Below are 21,438 nucleotides of genomic sequence, written 5' to 3'. Positions count from 1 at the left end.
AAAAACCAAATCTAGATCTTTTTATTTGAAATTTAGCTGAAAATGAATTAAGCAAGAAAATTATTACATACTTGCAACCTCTGTCTCTTGAATATCAAGAACAATACTTTTTTTTACTAAAGTTTCGGATGCCTGAATATTTGAAGGTATATTAGTGTCTGTCTCATGGGTGACATAAGTAGTGTTATTCGGAAAGACACTAGCAACTTCTTGAATCACATGAGATTCATTATCTAAAATATGGAAGGGCAATTATTATTTATTTAAAAGTCTTTCGTTTGTTTAAATAAAAAAATATTTTATTACGTGCAAACACAGCCTCCTGAATGTCAGCAAAATTTGAATTATTTGGAGGTATATCACTGGTATTACCCACCACTTTTTCCATAATTTTCATCGTCCTTTTTTTATAAGACATTATGTATGTCTTGTCTATCTAAAAACAAAATTACCCTAAATCTTTTTGGCTGCAAAAAGCTTGTAATAAATTTTAGTGTTACACAAAATTATTTAGAAATTATCGGAAAGAAAGTTACAAAACAGAAAAAAACTTAACGTAGTTTAACTCGAAAAACTCATCCATTATCCCAAAGATGCTGGTCATACACTTTTATAAAAGGTAAAAAACACGAAATCTACAGCATCACAAATACATTTAATAAAATAACGAGGTTACATGTTTCGCTCGACTAGAGCATCATCAGACCTAAACAATAATTAAAATTATGTTACCCGAAAACAGGAGAATTCAACTAAAACTTACCATAACATACACAAAACACCTAATATTTAAGTAAACAAAGATTACAATAAAGTGGCACTATCTATGTACAAAGAACTCAACTAAACAATCAAATCCTTTATACATTTCAGAAATCTAACCATCATTTAAGAGTCTAGAACTACTTGAGGTTATTAAAAACTAGGTGGCCATCAAAATCAAACCTTTCATTAACACAGGCCAGATCTGGGCTTTTAAAAGCTTTACTAATCTCCATTGTCTCCAACAAGTCTAGTTTTTTACTTTTGTTGCATTGATGCAGTATTTTTATATTTTGGCTGTCAGGAAAATCATGTCTGGAGTCGAGAAGGTGATTAGCAAAAGCTGATCTGGTCACTGTGATTTCGGTATTTTTAAATTTATTGTATTGGGCCTTGTGTTCACTAATCCTAGTAGAAATCTTCCTACCAGACTGGCCGACGTACACTGCAGGGCACTCTTTACACCTAATCTCATAAACTCCTGGAGAAGATAGTGGGGGTAGTTTATCTTTAGTTTTAATTAGATGTCTATTTAAGGTATTATTAGTTTTAAAAGCTGCGGTTATGCCAAAGGGAGAAAAAAAAGCGGGATAATTGTGACGAAATTGGTCCAAAATAAGTAAACGACCTAAAAGTTTTAATATTGTTTGTTTGTTGTCTGATAAAATTAAATGATAATTTATACTTGTTCACATATTGAAAATACATTTTATATATAGGTTTAAGAGGGAAAAAGTTACTGACTGCTAGTTGTTTAATGGTAAGGAATTCTTTTTTAAAAGCTTCACGAGAAAGTGGGATGTTAAAAAGTCTGTAAAATAAAGAATGAAAAGCAGCAAATTTATGTGAGGACGGTGATGTTGAATTATATTGTATAATATTATCTGTTGTTGCTTGTTTACGAAATATTTCAAAGGATATCTTATTTCTTTCCCTCTTAAGTAATAAATCTAAGAATGGTAAGGTGTTGTTCTGTTCCCGTTCGATTGTGAACTCAATTTTAGAGTGAAGAGAGTTGACATAATTATGGAAATTTGTAAGCTCTACCTCACTTCCATTCCAAATCAAACATATATCATCCACATACCGTTTATAAAAGACGAAGTTATTTTTAAAATTACTGCTCATTATTTTTGTTTCTAAGTTGCTAAGAAATACTTCACTAAGAAATGGCGATAAAGAACAGCCCATTGCTAGACCTTCTTTTTGTTTGAAAAAACGGCTGTTAAATTGGAAAAAATTTTGATCTAACACAGTAGAAAGAAGCAAAAGTAGATTTTCCACCAAAAGTGAATCAAGTTTCCCCCTGAGAAGATCTTTGACTAAGACCAGACAATCAGCGGGTGGAATGCTTGGAAATAAGTTTTTCACGTCTAGCGATATAAGCTGGGCTGTATCTGGAACGTGAACATTCTGAATGCTTTTGGCAAAATTCACTGAATTTGTTACAGAATATGGTGCTTTGAAGTTTGAGACATTTCTAAGAACGTTGTTAAGCCAAGATGATAACTGGTAACAAGGGGAGTCAACAAAGGAAACCACAGGTCTAATTGGCATGCTAGTTTTATGGACTTTTGGCAACCCATATAATAGAGGTGTTTTAGGGTTCATGGGATATAGTTTTTGTTTTGTAGAATTAAAATATTCTAAGGTTACCAAGGTCATGTCTAAGACTTTTTTTAATTTATTAAAGAATGGACCTGTCGGATCTCTGTCGACCTTTTCAAAGTCTTCTGTGTTTAGAAAATCCATTACTTTATTTATGTAATCAATAATAATCAATTAATATAAAAATACTGCATCAATGCAACAAAAGTAAAAAACTAGACTTGTTGGAGACAATGGAGATTAGTAAAGCTTTTAAAAGCCCAGATCTGGCCTGTGTTAATGAAAGGTTTGATTTTGATGGCCACCTAGTTTTTAATAACCTCAAGTAGTTCTAGACTCTTAAATGATGGTTAGATTTCTGAAATGTATAAAGGATTTGATTGTTTAGTTGAGTTCTTTGTACATAGATAGTGCCACTTTATTGTAATCTTTGTTTACTTAAATATTAGGTGTTTTGTGTATGTTATGGTAAGTTTTAGTTGAATTCTCCTGTTTTCGGGTTACATAATTTTAATTATTGTTTAGGTCTGATGATGCTCTAGTCGAGCGAAACATGTAACCTCGTTATTTTATTAAATGTATTTGTGATGCTGTAGATTTCGTGTTTTTTACCTTTTATAAAAGTTAACGTAGTTTGTTCATCTGTGACCAGCTTGTAAAGAAAACAGTAATATTTCTAAATGTCTTACATATCTGTTTAAAATTTATTAAAAAGTAAGTTACAAAACATAAAAACACTCAACATCATTCATAATAGTTTGTAGAAAAGGGTTATAATTAGATATATCACTTTATTGCATGAACATTTTCTAAAAATTAAAGTAATATTTCGGCTTGTCACCTTATTGAATATAAATAAATCCATGAAATATTACTTACCTAAGCATACAGAAAGTTATATATCTAAATGTATCACTTTTTGTAAACAACAAATATCTTTGGTCATGAGACAACTCGAAATATCACCTTTATTCAGAAAATTCGCGATGCACTCTCCTCGAAAGGCCCAGTTAAACTGAGATATCACCATCTTCTCAATACGTTCTGCGTGCAAATGCCGAATTCGGTAAAGAGACAACACGCCATCTCTCGGTCAGTGAGTATAGCTCACGTGTAACTCTTTTTCCCATGAAATAATACAATTATTTTAAATCGTTTTCTGTAAACAACTCAATTTGGCCAAATTTTGAGATGTCACCTTCTTCTTCCGGATGCACGATATGTACATAATTATATATATAATTCTAAGGGCCGGTATTATAAACATATGTTAAAGTTATTTAATAAATAACCAACTTTAGAAACAACACTTAAAATGTCAAAACTAATTTAAAAATTAGAAATTGGAATTGAAGTAATGTCCACAGTAAACATACAGAAAACATAATTAAACAAGGATAGCGATGTTTTACAGAGCGGATCCCTACACACTCCCTCTCCAGTGACAACGACATAAAACGTTGAAATTAAATATTAACAATCTGTAACAGAGGTTTATGCGATACATAGTAATTCCAAAAACGTGTTAAAACTAGGTACTTAAAATTAAGATAGGTACATATTAAAATTATAAATAAAATTTCTTAAAATTAAAATGTCTTAAAACAATTATTTAACTGTGGGCGCGAAAGTGACTTTGCGAGAATAGGTTCTGAGCACAGGTGGATTAACAATACCATCTTGATTCGGAGAAGAGCTTTCGAAAGGTACCACTGAGCCACTGAGATCATCAGCCATAAAGAACGCTGGTTTTAATAGATCAACAGAAACGCGCTTGGTTTTTCCATTTATGTCAATATCAAAGATGCGATCTGAGACGCGTTTTAAAACTTTATATGGTCCAGTATAGGGCCTTTCGAGAGACTTCTTAGCCATATTTCTCAAAAATACATGCGTACAGTTATATAAGTCTTTGAAATAAAAAAAAATTTTCTTACAATTGTGCGCAACCGGAATAGGTCGGATTTCTCGCATAAAAACTCTGAATTCCTCAATAAAAATATTTGGGTCTGGAGTAAAGTCATCTGGACGAAAGAATTCTCCAGGCAGACGCAGAGTTGTACCAAATAAAAATTCGGCCGGGGAAGCTTCATTATCTGCTCTAACGTGAGAACGAACTCTTAACATGATCGTAGATAGCGAAAGAGTCTATTGGTTAGAGTTAGAATAGCACATAATAGCAGCTTTAAGTACCCGGTGGAAACGCTCAATCATCCCGTTTGATTTAGGGTGGTACGAATGCGCTGGCAACCGATCAAAGAGAGTAACGCAGAGAAAATGCGAGATTCAAATTGGGCTCCTTGGTCTGAAGTAAGCAATTTGGGTGTTACATATTGCTTACTTGGGTATGTAACTTGTAACATACCCAAGCTAGCTTGCTAGCTTGGGTTGGGTGGGCAACCATATCGCGAAATCCACGTATCGAAAAATGTTCTGGCAATAGTCTGAGCAGAGGTGTCTTTGATAGGAATAGCTTCCGGCCAGCGAGAGAATCTGTCAATCATCGTGAGGACATAAGAATAACCTTCAGATAATGGTAGTGGACCTACTATGTCAATATGAACCTGGTCAAATCGCCCATCAGGAGCAGAGAAATGTTCAGGAACAAGTTTAACATGACGGCTAATTTTAGATTGCTGGCACTCCAAACAATTTTTGCACCATGTCGCTATATCGCGATGCATATTTGGCCATACATAACGTTGACGAACCATGCGATCAGTAATTCGACTACTAGGGTGCGCTGGGTCATGAATTTGATGAAACACTTGCTTGCGTAAACTTAGAGGGATAAAGGGACGAATAGTCTCACCTGATAATTCACAAAATACGGCAACAAGATCAGGACCCCATTGGAGCTTTTTTAGCTTCAATGGATGGTCTGACGCAATACAAATTGACTTTAATTCGTCATCACTCTCTTGAAGTGCACCGAGTTCTTTAACATTAAAATCAGCTGTAAAGGTTCAATCCGGGACAAGGTATCAGCAACCGCATTTTGAGAGCCTGCAATATGCTCAATACGAGTAGTAAACTGGCCAATGAAAGATAGCTGACGTAACTGCCGCGGGGAAGCTTTATCAGAACGTTGCTTGAAGGCGTAAATTAAAGGTTTGTGATCCGTAAAGATTTTGAAATCACAACCTTCCAATAAATATCGAAAATATTTAATTGCTTCGAAAATAGCAGTGAGTTCGCGGTCATAAGCACTATAGCGAACTTGTGTGGGAGAAAAACGCTAAAGGTTCCCAATTCCCTTGATTCTCCTGCTCTACCACAGCTCCCATGGCAAAATCGGAAGCGTCACAAACAATACGGAGATTAGCGTCAGCGCGGGGATGAACAAGCATTACTGCGTTAGAAAAATCCTGTTTGGTTTTATCAAACGCTTCAATAAGTTTATCAGACCAAGAAATTTCACGTTTGTCATTCTTACGCGAATTGACAAAAAAGGAATTCAACAGAGCTTGAGTTGTCGCGGCATGAGGCACATTGCGACGGTAAAAATTTACCATGCCCAGAAAGCGACGAAGGTCAGCTATTGTTTTAGGTCTGGGGGCTTCTACAATGGCAGCAATTCTCTCAGAAGTAGGTTTTAATCCATCACCACTGACCATATAACCCAAAAATGTCAGTTCTGGTACTCCAAAGACACATTTGCTGACATTCAGGCGAAGGTGAAATTTTTGAAGCTTTTCGAAAACTATTTTTAAATGCTCGGCATGTTGTTCCATTGAAGAAGATGCGACCAAAATGTCATCAATATAGATAAAAACAAAGTCCTAATCACCTAGGGCGCGATTAATATAGCGTTGAAATGATTGGCTTGCATTTCTGAGACCAAACGTCATGTATAGAAATTCAAATAACCCAAAAGGTGTAATTAATGCTGTTTTTTCTACATCTTCCGGGGCCATAGGAATCTGAATATAGGCTTTATGCAGATCCAAGGACGAAAAGACAGCCTTTCCATGCAGATTGACTGTGCAATCATGCAGGTGGGGCGTAGGGTATTTATCCGGAAGGGTGATTGCATTTAAGCGTCGATAGTCTCCACAAACCCGCCAAGAACCATCTTTCTTGGGCACTAAATGTATAGGACACGGCCAAGGACTGGAAGAAGGGCGGCAAATACCTGCCTCGACTAAAGTTTGAAATTCCGCTTTAGCCGCCTTAAGTTTTGCAGGGGGAAGACGACGAGCACGCTCAGAAACTGGAAGGCCAGAAGTAATTATGTGATGAAACACCTTACTGTCAACAGGAGGGCTCAAGGGAGTAGCACCAGTTAACTGAGAAAATTGACCAAGAATGTCAGAAAATTTTGAGTCGGGAATAAGTGTATTAATTGACTGGTAAACAGCCGGTCTGTCAATCGCCTTGGAATTTACTGAAGTAATTGTGTCAATAATACACTTTTTCTTCACATCCACCGTTAAGCCATAATGCAAGAGTAAATCCGCACCAATGATTGGGTATGGAACCGCAGCAATAACGAAATTCCAGCGAATAGGACGTCTAAGACCAAAATCAAGTTTTCGAGTAGATTCTCCAAAAGTATTAATGCGAGTGTCATTTGCAGCAAAAAGTTTTATTCCTGAAGGACTTTCTTTAATTTTAAGATTAGCAGGAAGAAGGGAAATATCCGCGCCCGTGTCAATTAAAAATAATTGACCACTAATACGGCCTCGAACATGGAAACGATTAGAAATTAACATACCTTCACCGACCATCTCCAAGCGGGAAGGTTTATTTAGTTTTTTGCTTGCGAGAACTCATTAAATTTTGAACACCACTTCCGACAAGATGTAGGATTCTGTGGGTATTTTTTGTGTGCAAAACAGAGAGAAGGTGAGTCATTTTTCGAGCCGGAATCATTTCGAGAATTCGAAGATGAACGAGCACGAGTTCTCTTTAGGTCTCTCTCGATATTGTTTAGCCTTTTATTTAAATTAGCAACACTGTCAATCAGTTGCTTTATTTCCGAGTCTACAAGGCCCGAAGACATGGGTTTAGAGGCGGAGGAAATGCAGGATTCAGCATTGGGAGCACATTCTGCGATACGGTCAGCTGCCTCAGCTAGTCGATTGAGGTCTGACACACCTGCAGACACGAGAATCGCGCGATGCTCGCGGGGAAGTTGATCCAGAAAAATTGATTTTATAATATTGTCATCAACTGACCCGTTATTGAGCCCACGAAGACGGCTTAATAGTAAAGATGGTTTGCCATCGATCCCTACCTGCCCTTTTAATAATTTACGCAATTTTATCTCATCAGATTCAGCATAAGTCGCAATAACACGCGCTTTAATTTGCTCGTAAATATTTACAGGCGGGGGTTAGCCGAAATAATATCCCTAACGCATCCTAAAACCTCTACGTCTAATGCTGCGAGAACTGTGTCAGCTTTCGTAGCTTCAGACGTGACACGAGAATTCCTCATAGACACCTCGGCTTGTATAAACCACAAAACAGGGTCGATTTTCGAAAAAGGGGGCAATTTTGGAACCCTATAATGGTCCAAACGAAATGATTGCGCGCCCGCACCGTTAGTATCATTTAAATCATTATCATTAATATTTACCACCGGGGGTGCAGCAGGAGGTCCTGCATAAGCAGCGAGATTATCAATTTGCGCTTGTAACTGCGCAATTTTTGCTAGAGCAATATTGAGAGCTTCCTCTTCCATTGTTACTGAATTATTTAAAAAATAACAATAATTTTAATATCTATTAACTCTTTCAGGGGCAACAAATTTAAAATTTTTATTCTTTATTTGGGCACAGATTTTTTTTTTCTTATTATGTTTATTTTTCTGTAAACTATAACTTAAGAACATAAATAATACTAGTAACTTTGTTTATTTTTTATTTTTACTTATTATTTTGTACATAAATGTGAAAAAACAACTGGTGCTATATATGTACCACTGCCACGTTCTTATTTATTTCTATGAAAGTCTTGAAAACATGTTTTATTTTTAGTTAAACAGAGAGGCACGTTGCAAACGCTGCAAACCCATTCCGTTCTGACTTGGTTCTTTTTGGTGCTACAGTTAGCACATCGACGTCGAGTACCACGTTCAGGTTGATGTGTCGAACCTTCAAATCGGACTTCTTCGGAAACATATGGTTTATTTTTCTTTATTTTTTTCAAAACTTGAAGCAGATCTTTTTCTAGCCACCAGAGCTTCTGCTACAAGTCCTTCTATTATACTTCGTCGGAAAACTTTCATAGAAAGAGGTGGAAGCTGCAGTCCCTTATATAATACAAAAGCATTAACAACTGCAGCGTCCAGAAAAAAAAAGAAAATTCGATGCCACCATTTATGACTTTTTCGATCTATTTTGTAGTAAGACAAATTTTGGTCGAACTTGTCAACAAAATTCATATTTGCATTGTAGTCAGCAAGTGCCTTTGGACAGGGTACTTTGGTAATTGATCCATCCTTTTCTTTCCGGTTCACTTCAAGCATATCACGTGGACCGTGGAAGTTGGACAAAAGAAAAACGGAACGCTTATCCTTCCATTTAATGACCGATAAATCACTATTGCTCGTAAACCACTCCATTTCACCTCTTTTCATGTTCTTATCAGCTTTAAAATTCGGTATATGTCGCCTAGAAGAATTAACAGTGCCGCAGGCATGTATATTCATATTCTTTAGATCTTCCATAAGTTCTACCCCGTTAAAAAAATTGTCAAAGTAGACAAGGTGGTTTTTATTTTCTAGCCCTTCACATAGCTGTTTGGCAACTCTTGACCCTAAGTTCTTCTCGGCATTACCACTTGGCTTTCCTGTATAAATATCAAATTTTAGACAATATCCGTTTTTATCTGCCAGTACCCACACTTTATACCCTCTTTTAGTGGGCTTCTTTGGCATATATTGTTTGAGGGAGCTTCTCCCTTTAAATTTTATCATAGATTCATCTATGGCAACTTCACGACTTGGCAGCATGCATTTGCCAAAAGCCTCTGCCATAGAAATCAACAATGGCCTTACTTTATATAGTTTGTCGTAATTTGCTTCCCCTTTTTTTGCCATCAGTGAATTGTCGTTCAAGTGAAAGTTACCAAGCAGCCAACTAAAACGCTTCACTGACATTAGATTACTTACATAAGAGTCATGAAGATCTGGCGCACTGGACCAATGGTCCCTATAACTCGGAAGGCGCTTTATGCCCATAAGTAAATTCAACCCCAAAAATGTTTTTATTTCGCGAACATCGGTTGGTTTATGCTTGCTAAACTTTTGTTGAGCATACAAATTTGTTTCAAAAACCATATCTTTTATGAAATTCTCAGAAAAAAACAGCTGAAACAGTTTGCACGGAGTTGGATCTATCATATTCGTCACGCAATCAGCTAAACCAGACTGAGCAGCAAAATCTGGAGGTGAAGCAGGAGTTTCCACATTAGACCAAATTGGAGGTTTTCTGCCAGCAGGTGTGGCAAATGCAGCTGTTTGAATTTTTCTAGCAATTGTTATCAAAGGCAAATCATCTTCAGAGTCACTACTTGAATATATTAGCACATTATTTCCGATGGTTGCTTCCGTGTCGCTTTCTTCTTCGCCCTTGTTACTGGTTAATGATTCGCTATCAGAAGGAATTTCTTCAGCGACTGCATGATTTTGTTCTATTTCTAAATAAATATTCTCTATTTCAGCGAATAGATCATCTTGCGTCATGTTAACCAACTTAAATGGCAAGTCGGACATGTTGGAACCTGAAAAAAAAAAGCTGTCGCAAAAAATAAAAAACCTAATGTGTGCGGTGGTACGCATAGAGTACCAGACAGATATCAAATATTACAGGATTTTTTCAAATAAATATTCAGTCTCCATCATAAGAAAATAGCTTTATAATATAATTACAACGCAAATATACAAATATACTTACTTTTTTAGTCTTCCTCTCACTCACAGTTAGTTTACACTCTTGACAACTTAATTATAACCTTAATTTATTTTTCAGGCAGTGGCTCTATGTCCGGCGCCGTTACCGCAAGGCGCACTTCTTTATTAGGACGTAAACAACTTATTTCTAATGGTGGTTCATAAACTAAACCACTGCTCCATTCGTAAATAAATTTTATACCAGTGGTGCTAAATATGTACCACCGCCTAACTAGAGCATGCATTAAGGTGGTACATTTTGTACACCAGGGCCCTTGAAAGAGTTAATACTTAAGAATTAAATAAATAATAAATATCAAATTTTAAAAATACAAAGATTTCTTACTGTTATATCAATATTGAAATTTTACAATACTAACTTAAAAGTACTTTGTACATCCTACGCTAACGACACCGACACAACCAGCATCCCACATCCAGTAATACGAGTCCAACGACGACTGGAAGTACTCTAAAGAGTTATAGGCTACTTAATGGAGCCACCACTCAGCAAAGGCCAATTAAAATTCGTCTATGGCGTCTCTGGCAGGTCCAAAACAGTATACTTTAGGGCAAAACATGTCCCAGGTAGTAAAAGGCAGGAAAGAGGACAGATGCCCCTTGACTAAAGGCACTGCAAGGCTTGATAATTCCCAGGATTTGTGAAAACGTCAAACAGTTCGATTAAAATTCGAAATATAAACAATAACATTATACTACCACCAATATATTAGTGTATGTTGGGTTGCATATCCCACCAAAACAATCCGGTAAGCAATCCGGCATGAAATGTCAAACGTCAAGACTGCCAACGTCGATGTCAGACGTCAAAAATGTCACATGGACGTCGAAAAAGGCGGGAAAGGTTGACAATGATGAAGCAATTTTCCAAATTTGCACTTACTGCATTATTGTCCATTTAAAGATGTTGCTCCACAGCGTCCATCGCATAAAATGTCCCAAAGAAGGTCCGGGGTCACCAGTTATGGGCAGGGGCACCAGTTTAGGGAGAAAGTCACCATATGTACCTGTTGAGGTTATGTCAAGCGGCAACACTAATCGTACCCAAAAGACGGCCTACTTCGGCATAAGTGTTCACTCTTGGGACTCACTGGACGCGGGTAAATTAAAGGCACTCATTTAGCTTAAAACAACTTTAATTACTCATGGAAATACGGTTTTCAGAACCGAGAATTAAAATATCGTGTTCATCCAACGAGAGATCAAAACGGAAGACCAGAGAAAAGAACGAGAGCGCGAGAGTACAATCTGTCACTACTGTCTATTAAACTTAACCGATTCTAACATCACGTCAGCAGAGAGAGGAAAACATAATTAAACAAGGATAGCGATGTTTTACAGAGCGGATCCCTACATATTATAATACGCTAGTGGCATCTAGGGTAAATACACTAAAACAGAGTCCTCAATTAATACACTGTTGTACTGGCGAACGTTATGGCGTATTCACTATAGTATGCAGATAATCGCTGTTTTCAAAGTAATTTCATTTACGTTTTTAAATTATGCTCCAAATTCAAAATTTATTTTTTTACCTTAAAGGCCATTCGAAACTTAGTAGAAAAGTTTAATAAAGTAAATTTTTTACGATTTATACGAGTGCCACAATATAAAGGGAAAAGAGGGTCCCATAAGAGACTATGTATTGGGATAATACAACCGGATTTTTATATCGATTTTTTGTATTTTCCATGTTTATTTTGAAAAGCAATTGTAATAAAATATAAAAAGAATAAGTAATAAAATAAACCATCAACGAATTGAATCGAAGCTATAGAAGCCGAGATATTAGTAAAAATGTGAAAAAAAAACAAAAGAAAATTCGTTTTTCCCATGCTACCATTTTTTTTTCCTAAAATGATTATTGAAAAATTTTAAAGTAAGCCGTAAACTGACAATTTCCAGTGAAAAAACCCAAGAGAAAAATATTTTTTTTGTTGGTCGAAAATCGGAAAGGGGTATACTATACGAAAAATGTCGAAAAAATGGTTTTTATTTTCTTATAAACTATAACTCTGACATTTTTTTCTTTTAAATAAAAGTTCTTAAGAATATTACGAGGTATCTGTATGTCAAAAGAATCGGTTATAGCTATCATAGAATTGAAGAAAATTAAAAAAAAAACTATTAAACATAAATATCTAATTAACAAGAGCCCTATGGAAAAATTTCAATTTTTTATTTTTCTATCCTGCACTACTTCAGAGCACCTTTAAAAAAAGTTTATTACTGATTTTACTCTAAGATAAAGGTAAAACCTATTTCTTTGCATTTTTCAATTTTGAAGCAAAATCAGGCACCAAAATGAGCATTTTTTCAAAATATGCTTCGAATTCAAAATTTATTTTTTCTGGTTAAAAACATTTCAAAAACTAGTAAAAAAGCTTTATGACAAAATATTCCACGATTTCGACGAGTGCCACAATATAAAGGGAAAGATTAGGTCCTATAACAATTCGTGTATGGGGATAAGACCACCGAGTTTTTTTGGTGGATTTTTAAAATTTTTCAGTTTTAGTTTTGAAAGCCAATAGTAATAAAATATGAAAAGAATTGACAGAAGGAGAATAAGGAACAAATAAAAGAAATCCAGCAAATTGAATCGAAGCTGTAGAATCCTACATATTAGTAAAAATATGGAACAAATTAAAGAATACACATTTTTTCACATGGTACCATTTCTTTTAAAATGATTATTGACAAATTTTAATAATTCCTAATTAAGTCCTAAATTGGCAAATTCTGATAAAAAAAACCCAAGAAAAATTTAGAAAAAATGCTTTTTATTTTTTTTTAAATCAACTATAAGACTGACAACTTTTTGTCTTTTAAAAAAGTTGTGAGTAATATTACTAGGTGTCCGCACGTTACAACGATTCGATTCTAGTTATCATACAATCGGAGAAAATGGAGAAAAAAAAAGTTCTAGAATCATTATAGATTACTTACTAAAACGTTAATGTAGCTAATACAATATTGAAATTATTTGTATTTCTTGTAGACGTCGTTTAGAAGCTTTAGTTGGGCTGTCGGAGGGCCTCTGGCTTAAAATGTATGGTTGTTCTCCAATTTGAAGGGCCTCTAATAAGAATACTTCTGTGTTAATTTGTATAATTTCTTCTAAAATCTTGTATGTTGCACAAAATATACAAAAATGTAACGAGAGTGTAAATTTCTCTCATTACATTTGTGATATTACTAAGAAAAACTTTCAAAAAACTTCATTTTCTTTTAAATAATATTTTTGACATGGGTACACAAAATATTAGTATTTTGGTATATTAAGAAGGTACCAAATTAAAATACCAATTTTATATGCAACACGAAAACCTCTTTGTAATGAAAACTAAAGCAAAAATTAAAAGTATTAGTTTAGCAGAGCGCCTCCGCCATCCAGTGAACATCAGTGCTAACTAAAAATAGGGACGATGATCTTCGATTAAAAATTAAAAGTACTTATTTTAAAAGTTATGAATAAAAATTTTAAAAAGTTATTTAGGAAGACCGGAAAACTATTCCGAGAAAAAGAGTTTTATAGAATAATGACTTCACCACCTGCTTAAAGATGTACAATGATTAAAAAGTAAAAATTAATAACAACCAGACGAGATTTTCCACTCAAATACAATAAGGAACTTAATTAAATGGGTAACAAAAACAATTATCCTATAGAATACCCATAACTTGATAAAATGGCGAACGAAAGAATGGTACCAACCGGAACGAAGAAAACTAACATAACATGAATAAAAATAAACGTTCAACGCTCTATAATCGAGAAACTATTAATGTCATGTTAAATAAATCTGTGAACAGGAAATGTCCATGCGGTTCTAATAGTGCACCAGTTGACGAAGCTGCGAAACGAAAATGTAACTTAGGTTTTCTATAAAAAATAATATTAAGACAATTTATTAAAAATTATTACAACAAACTTACCAAATATTGTGCAACAAAAAGGGAATATCTGCTTTGCTGACATCTTTGCACATCTATTCCTTAAGAAGGGGTGTCATTTCTATGTCTTACTTGCATTTTAATGACCTGAAATATTTTTAATATAAGATTTTATCTGAAATAATATAAACAAATAAATAGAAGAAATAATTTTGGATCATAAAATCCTTTACGTTACTTTATAACGGTAGTAAGATTCATTAAAGGAAATGTCAAGTAAATATAATTACTTATCAATAATTAAATCTCGAGCAATTGGAAACTCCAGGAAGATGTAATTTTTCCCTCAATCTGCATTCTTCTGGTCAAAGTTTAGTTTATGGACTTGTCACTGTCAAGCCCTTTAAATGTGTTTCCTTTAAATTGAAATCTGGTTACAATCACCTGGTTGGCCGCGATTAAAATGGTGCCTATAAGAAAATATGATTAAAGAAAAACATATTGCCATCTGAATTCTGATGAGCAACATATTGTTTCGTCCTCATTATGGACTTATCAGTATTGCATTTCCAAAAAATAATTAATTTTTCGGAAGCAATAGAAAATTGTTGCTGCGGGGTCAGCGAGCCAACATTTGCCAAAACATATTTTTATGTGTGAAAATAAAAATATGTTTTATGGTCCAATTATATTATCTTTTTATAGATACATATTAGAAAATATTATTATTATTACAAGTATTTATTTACCAAAAAGAGAATCATTAAATATCCTCATTAATATACATATCAATATGTTGTTCCTTTTTTGTAAAACCTGCCATAATATTACAAAGCTGGTCATACTGGAAAAAAGTGCTTCTAAATAAATATGCACATAATTGATTTAAAAGTTCGACACAATAAAATCGGCATGATTCAGTAAATTTCGTACTGTTTGCACTTTTAGTACTTTCTTAAGCTTTTTTTAGCTATTTTAGTACTTATGTATCAGCGTCTATGTAGTACTCTAATTATTAATAACCATTATATGTATAATATTATTGTGGTTTTTTTGGTAGTTACTTAAAAGGATTAAAATAAGCATGTAACAGTAAAACATATGTTACAATTTTTTTATCAGGTATGTTTCTTTGCTTTTCCTTGCACCTTAGTTATTACAATTTATATCTTTGATAATATAACATTAAATATATTGCAAAGATGTAATTATTGATATACAATAAACATTTTTATAAAGCCAAGTAAAAAACTTTTAGTTCCGTGGAAACACGGAACAATTTAACATGGAAACTAGTTCCATGTTAAACAAAAATCTTTAATAAGGTTCACCAACCCAACGAAAAAATATTAGTATTTGTACCTGATTGGATTAATATTTTAGCACAATATTACTTGGGCATTTCTTAGCTGCTTGTAATGTTTTTGGGCTTTTTGGTACTTTAGCATTTTTAGCTGTTTTAGTACTTTTATTTAAGCCTTTTATTTACTTAAGTGGCGATTAATGTCAAGTAGTAATGTAGCTAAAGCTATAAGACAATCATAGTTAACTATCAAGTTAAAAATACTTAGCCATGTACTTGAATACTATTACCATTTTAGGTATTTAAATAGGATTAAAAAATGTTTGATTATAAGAAGCAAGACTAATTTAACACTTTACATTTATGAGACAATAATATTTAAAATTATATTAATATTGACCAAATAATAACAAAAGTTGCCTTAAAGATACCTGATTGGATTAATGATTTAGCACAACACAACTTTAATTTTTTTTAGCTACTTGTAGTTTTATTAGGCTTTTTGGTACATTTTTAGCTGTTTTAGTACTTTTATTTAAGCCTTTTTATTTACTTAAGTTGCTATTCATACCAAGTGGTGCTGTAGCTAAAACTATAAGACAATCATAGTGTATTATAGAAACAAATTATAATGATTTTAAAAATATTTGTTGGTCACAATATGAATTATAAATAATACTATCATAAATAACCTGTTATTTTTGTTGCTGGAAAATAAGTAAAGAAATCTTAACAAATAGAAACATTTGGACATATTAATGCAATTTGAATTATATTACAAATACCAAAATGGTTTATTATTTCATGCAAATGTGTTGTATTAAGACTACTTGAAATTACTGAAGTTTAAAAAACAAAAACTGAATTGAGATATCAATTTTTTGCAATATATAAATATTAATTATATAATCAAAAAATATATGGACCAAAGAAATTATTAAATTTTTTATTTTTCTATACATTCTATGTAATAAATAAATTTAATATTTATTTTGTTTGTTTTCTCATATTATTTAGAAGTTTTACCAATAGCTTTCTCATTTTCTGCACATATAGTTATTATTTTTATTTAAACGTTTTTTATTTCAAAATAAAGCAATTTATTTCTAGAATATCTATCTGAAATTCCATATTTACAATATGTTTTATATTTTTTACTTTAAACAATAAATCAGTAATAATAAATATGACTTGATAAATACAGTATAGAAAAAATTCTATTTAAAGTATCTATTATTTTATCATGAACATTGTCTATTAAAAATTATGAAATGCTTGCATATAATTTTGTTTAATTCTTTTAATGTAAAAGAAGCAAAAAATTAAAATAATGTAAAGTAAAAAAAATATAAGCGTTTGTTAATTATCTTAGTTTGTAATTAATTCTAATATCATCAAATAGACCTTAAACATCACAAAGAGACATCAAATAGAGATCTTTTAATGTGTCATCAAAATTAGATACTTTACCTATATTATTATTATCACAGTTCCACGATTGATTATTAATGTTGACCACAGATGTATAATGGCCAGAAGTAATCTCTTGACCATGATGCTTGATAACACACTTCACCTTAAATCTGAAATTATCTAAAACTAAATTTTGATTATTAAAATTTGAAAAGGTGGTATAATCTGAGACCTTTGAAGTTGTAAAACTAAATATTTAGAAACAAATATTTAACTACTGACTGACTAAGTTTGGAGAATGTTGTTAAATTATTACTACAATTTTGACATATTAATTCACTTTGTCTAGGGATAAACATCAATTCAAAATTTATATTATTTCCGCAGTTTTCCGGAAAATATGCTATATATATATACTGACCATATCGTTAGTTCCATATTCATTAATGTTGCAGTTTTCACAATGTTTTACATCCAGATGAGCTCGAGCATTAATGTAGATTTGAACATCGTCTACGTCCAATTTTCTCAATCATTTTCTACAGAATTCTTCAGCGTCTTGTTGCTCTTGACGCAGGAATATGCATCCTAGTAATTGTCGCACTGCCATTGCAGAATTTGTTCTCTTTAGCATAATGTCATGAATTCTAGAGTTAATGTTGGTGTTTCGCTTTAAAATTGACTCACGAGTTTCTGGTAAACATAAAAGTGACTGTAAAACACTATTAGCATAATACGAAACATTATCTCTATTCATCAATGAAGGTGGTGTGCTATAAACATTAGGGATACTCTCATCATCAGAACTTAAAATAATGTCATCATCATTATTAATACTTTCTTCATCTTCCTGTAAGGATGCTTGGGTTGCTAAATATAGTATTCTTAACATTAAAGTGTAATTTTTAAGATACATTTTAGACTCATTAACAGTTTTTGGTAATGTTGGAATAAAATCTTTATCATAAATAATAACCACTATGGCTTTATGATGACTACAAACGGTATTATATATAAAATGTTGTAAATTTTTAAAGTTACTGAAAAGCCAATCAATTTGAGTATTAGATTTTGTAGTAAATTCATCTACACCAAGTTTAGATGTTAAACTTTTGAAATTCAAAGTCATTTTAAGGCCATTTTGTGTCTCAGTTATTATGTCTTGATTAAAATCACCGATAATTAATATACGTCCTTGCTGATCAAAAATATTTTCACTTAAACAACGTTGCGCTTGTAAAATTGTTAACTTTGGAGGATTGTATACTACCATAACAAAAATATCATTTATAAGGAATGTTACAGCTTGAAAAACTATTCCAGAGAAATATTTAGTGTACTTACTTATTGAACTTATTTTTGCAGTTAAATCTTTTTTCTTATAACAAATTATGCCAAAAGGTTTGCTTACATTTTCATTACTGAATAAATTTGCAAAACATTCAAAACCATTTATTTCTATATTAGTAGTACTGTTTTTGTGTAACCAAGTCTCAACAAAAAATAACAAATGTGCATCTTTAAAGATCGGATTGTTTTTTATAAATTTGAGATTTTTTGATAAGCTTTGTACATTTTGATAAGCAATGACGTCTTTAACATGAACATCTTTGACAAATTGGTTCTCATACCTGGATATTAGGAGCTTATTAGTCTGCAAATTTTTGAGCTCCTTGAAAGCATCTTTGTCGGTCGGTGGTCTTGGAGCCTTGAATTGTCCAATGATGTACAATCCACTAAGTTTGGTAACTCGGCTGCAGGCAACATACACACTGCTTCTGGACATTCGTTTACTTATATGAACAGCCACTTGTTCATAGGTAGCACCTTGACTCTTATGGATGGTGATTCCCTCACTGATGAGAAGTGGAAACTGTAGACTTTCGACGTGGACGTTACTTCTTTTTTGGATTTTGATCGCTCTTGCAGTTCTTAGTATTGGTGTCCAAGTGGTTGGTATATTGTGAGCATCCATGGCTTTATGTTTGTTTCGACAATCTATACCAGTCTTTGTATCGAAAAATTCTATCCATACCCTATTTGGAATCTGATTCTGATCATATTCAATTTTTCGAAGGGCACCTGTAGCACCATTGACTAAACCGTCCTTGGTATCTATGTTGAGAGAGAGATAATTGTAGAGTTACAGTCAACATCAAACCAAACCTCTCAGATTTTTTTAAACCTTTCGCATATTCCAAAAATAATGTTTTTAGTTTTTCAGAGCAACTACCTTTAACTACATCTTTGGCTTCACTCACCGACCACTCTGTGTTATACGTAGACAATTTTTCGTTATTGTATGCATCCACATCGCTATTGTAACTGAATAAATGGATGGTGTCTTCTGGGATTTGGAAGTCAGTAGGAACCTCTCTCGATTTAATTAACTTCACATCGTCGTCAGTCATCGCAACACAGGCCATATTATTTAAGGCTATGGCAAATGATTTGTCGTTACTTTGTCTCATTATCTCGGTCAATTCAAAGTACTTAAAAAGGTCCCATAAATAAGTGCCACAGATTTCCTTGTAGGGATTCCTCTTTGATGGCAAAAATATAAAGGAATCTCCCACTGGTGGTAGTTGACGACTGTCGCCACACATGATAATAGGGATGGTTCCAAAAGCTGTATCAGATTTGAAGATTTGCTGCAATCTACTGTTTACATATTCAAACATTTTGGCACCAACCATTGAATATTCGTCAATTATGATGAGCTTAAGGTCACATAAGGCAGAATAGATTGTGTTGTTTCATGATTAAAGGAATCAAGTCATGATCATACTGATTAACTGGTAAGGACAGAGCAGAATGTAGAGTTATTCCACCAATGTTAAATGCTGCTTTGCCTGTTGGTGCAGCCAGTAAAACTTTGAGGCTTTCAGGATTATTTCCAGGAATTGAATTGTAATGTCTTAATAATGTTTGAGTTATGGCTGTTATTAGGTGACTTTTTCCTGTACCAGCTGGTCCACTAAGTACGCAATAAAATGGTTGTTTTTCAAGTAACTGGTCTTGTACAATATTTAGAAACTCATATTGTTTTTGGTTTAATTTGCTTATAAGTTCCTCATACTCTGAGTCTGGAATTTGATGAAGGGTGGGAAATGCCATATGTTTCACAGGTGCTTCATTTTGGTTTCCATCAATGCCATCAAATGGATTATAATCGGGATTATCTATCGCATATGCCATGTATTCATCGCCGATATTGCCTTCAAAGCCATTATTAATGAGATCATCTGTTCTATCTTGGGCACATTGCAATGCCTCATCCAATATTTTCTCATCTAAAACATTAAATTTCCGTCTATTTTCAACCATTTCAGCATATCGGTCAACATATTTTATTTGCTGATCAACATTTTCAACTTCATCTACTTCTTTTCTCCAAGGAACATATAACATGATCTGTTCTCTGTAAAGGTTTATAGGGTCCTGTTGTAGTCCGAAACGTCGATAGGATATGATTTTAGGATGACTTCTTTTAACTAAGATTCCGCTCCGATCTTTCAATGGAAATATGGTTGCTTTTTTTGATTCTTCTTCTTTCTTGGAGAACTGATAATAGGCGGCCAATTTTGCCAAGCAAATATTTTTAAGTTCGTTTGGTCTCTGTTCATAATGTTCAATCAAACCATTACAATAGATTTTGGTGTCATCATCGGGCATTTCTTTTAGTTCTGCTAAGGATTTTAATAGCTTGTTAAGATAATAAGATTTTATAAGCTGATGTTCTTTCCTTTATTGGGTTATTGGAATGTAAATATATCCACTAGATGTTTCATGCAGGGGAATCTGAAGCACACAATAGGCCGCTTCTTGAGCACTTACTTCACTAGCATTTAAAAAAACTGACGCCATTGCCTTTAATTTACCTTTGATGTCGAGGTTGCCTTTTTTAATGGCTTCCATTGTTCTCATGAGTAAATCTGACACACCTCTATGGGCTTTATTTATATAGTTGACTATATAGCTACAACAACCATAAGGTTCAAAGACTAGCTGGATATCCATATTACTTCTCATCATACTGAACATTTCTGCATTGAAGTTGTTGATGAAACAATCCTTGGGCTTTCTCTTTAGGAACATTGTTGTCTTAAATATGTTGTGTTGAATTATTGTTAGATATTCTTCTTTTGACATACTGAGATCTGCTAAAAATCCTTCGAAGGACACATCAGGTTTACTTTGTAATTTTGTTTTTATCAGCAACAATTTCTCGGACATGGTTTTTCTTAACTCCTTATTGGTATCTATTTTCCTGTCTAGTTTAATAGGCGTTAATATGGTGGTTTCATCCATTGGAAGATAGGGGATACTATATCTGCAGACCTGAAATAAAATTAACTATTTATTATTCTGCATATATTGTATTCTTTAAGACATCTTAGGTGTATGAAAAGCCATCTAAGTATTTTAATAATTAAATTAATTAGAATGTATTATGTATAAAATAAAATGATTAGCATTACTTTATTTTGAAGTAACTGGAGTCTTTGAATATCAGCCTTTTTACATGAGATTAA

The 21,438-nt window shown here is 33.3% G+C and overlaps 1 protein-coding gene across 1 annotated transcript in view; it reads left to right on the top strand.

Moving 5' to 3' along the window:
• Positions 1-18,782, top strand: part of LOC126749263 (putative nuclease HARBI1) — a 29,875-nt gene extending 11,093 nt beyond the window's left edge. Inside the window, 2 exon segments of the mRNA XM_050458960.1 lie at positions 11,195-11,390; positions 18,724-18,782. Of these exon segments, the coding sequence (XP_050314917.1) occupies positions 11,195-11,390; positions 18,724-18,782 (255 nt within the window).
• The last annotated feature ends 2,656 nt before the right edge of the window (positions 18,783-21,438 follow it).

This window comes from Anthonomus grandis, chromosome 23 (genome assembly GCF_022605725.1).
Source record: "Anthonomus grandis grandis chromosome 23, icAntGran1.3, whole genome shotgun sequence".
NCBI lineage: Eukaryota > Metazoa > Arthropoda > Insecta > Coleoptera > Curculionidae > Anthonomus > Anthonomus grandis.
Note: the sequence above shows the minus strand (reverse complement) of the source record. Positions and strands in the feature narration are given on the sequence as shown.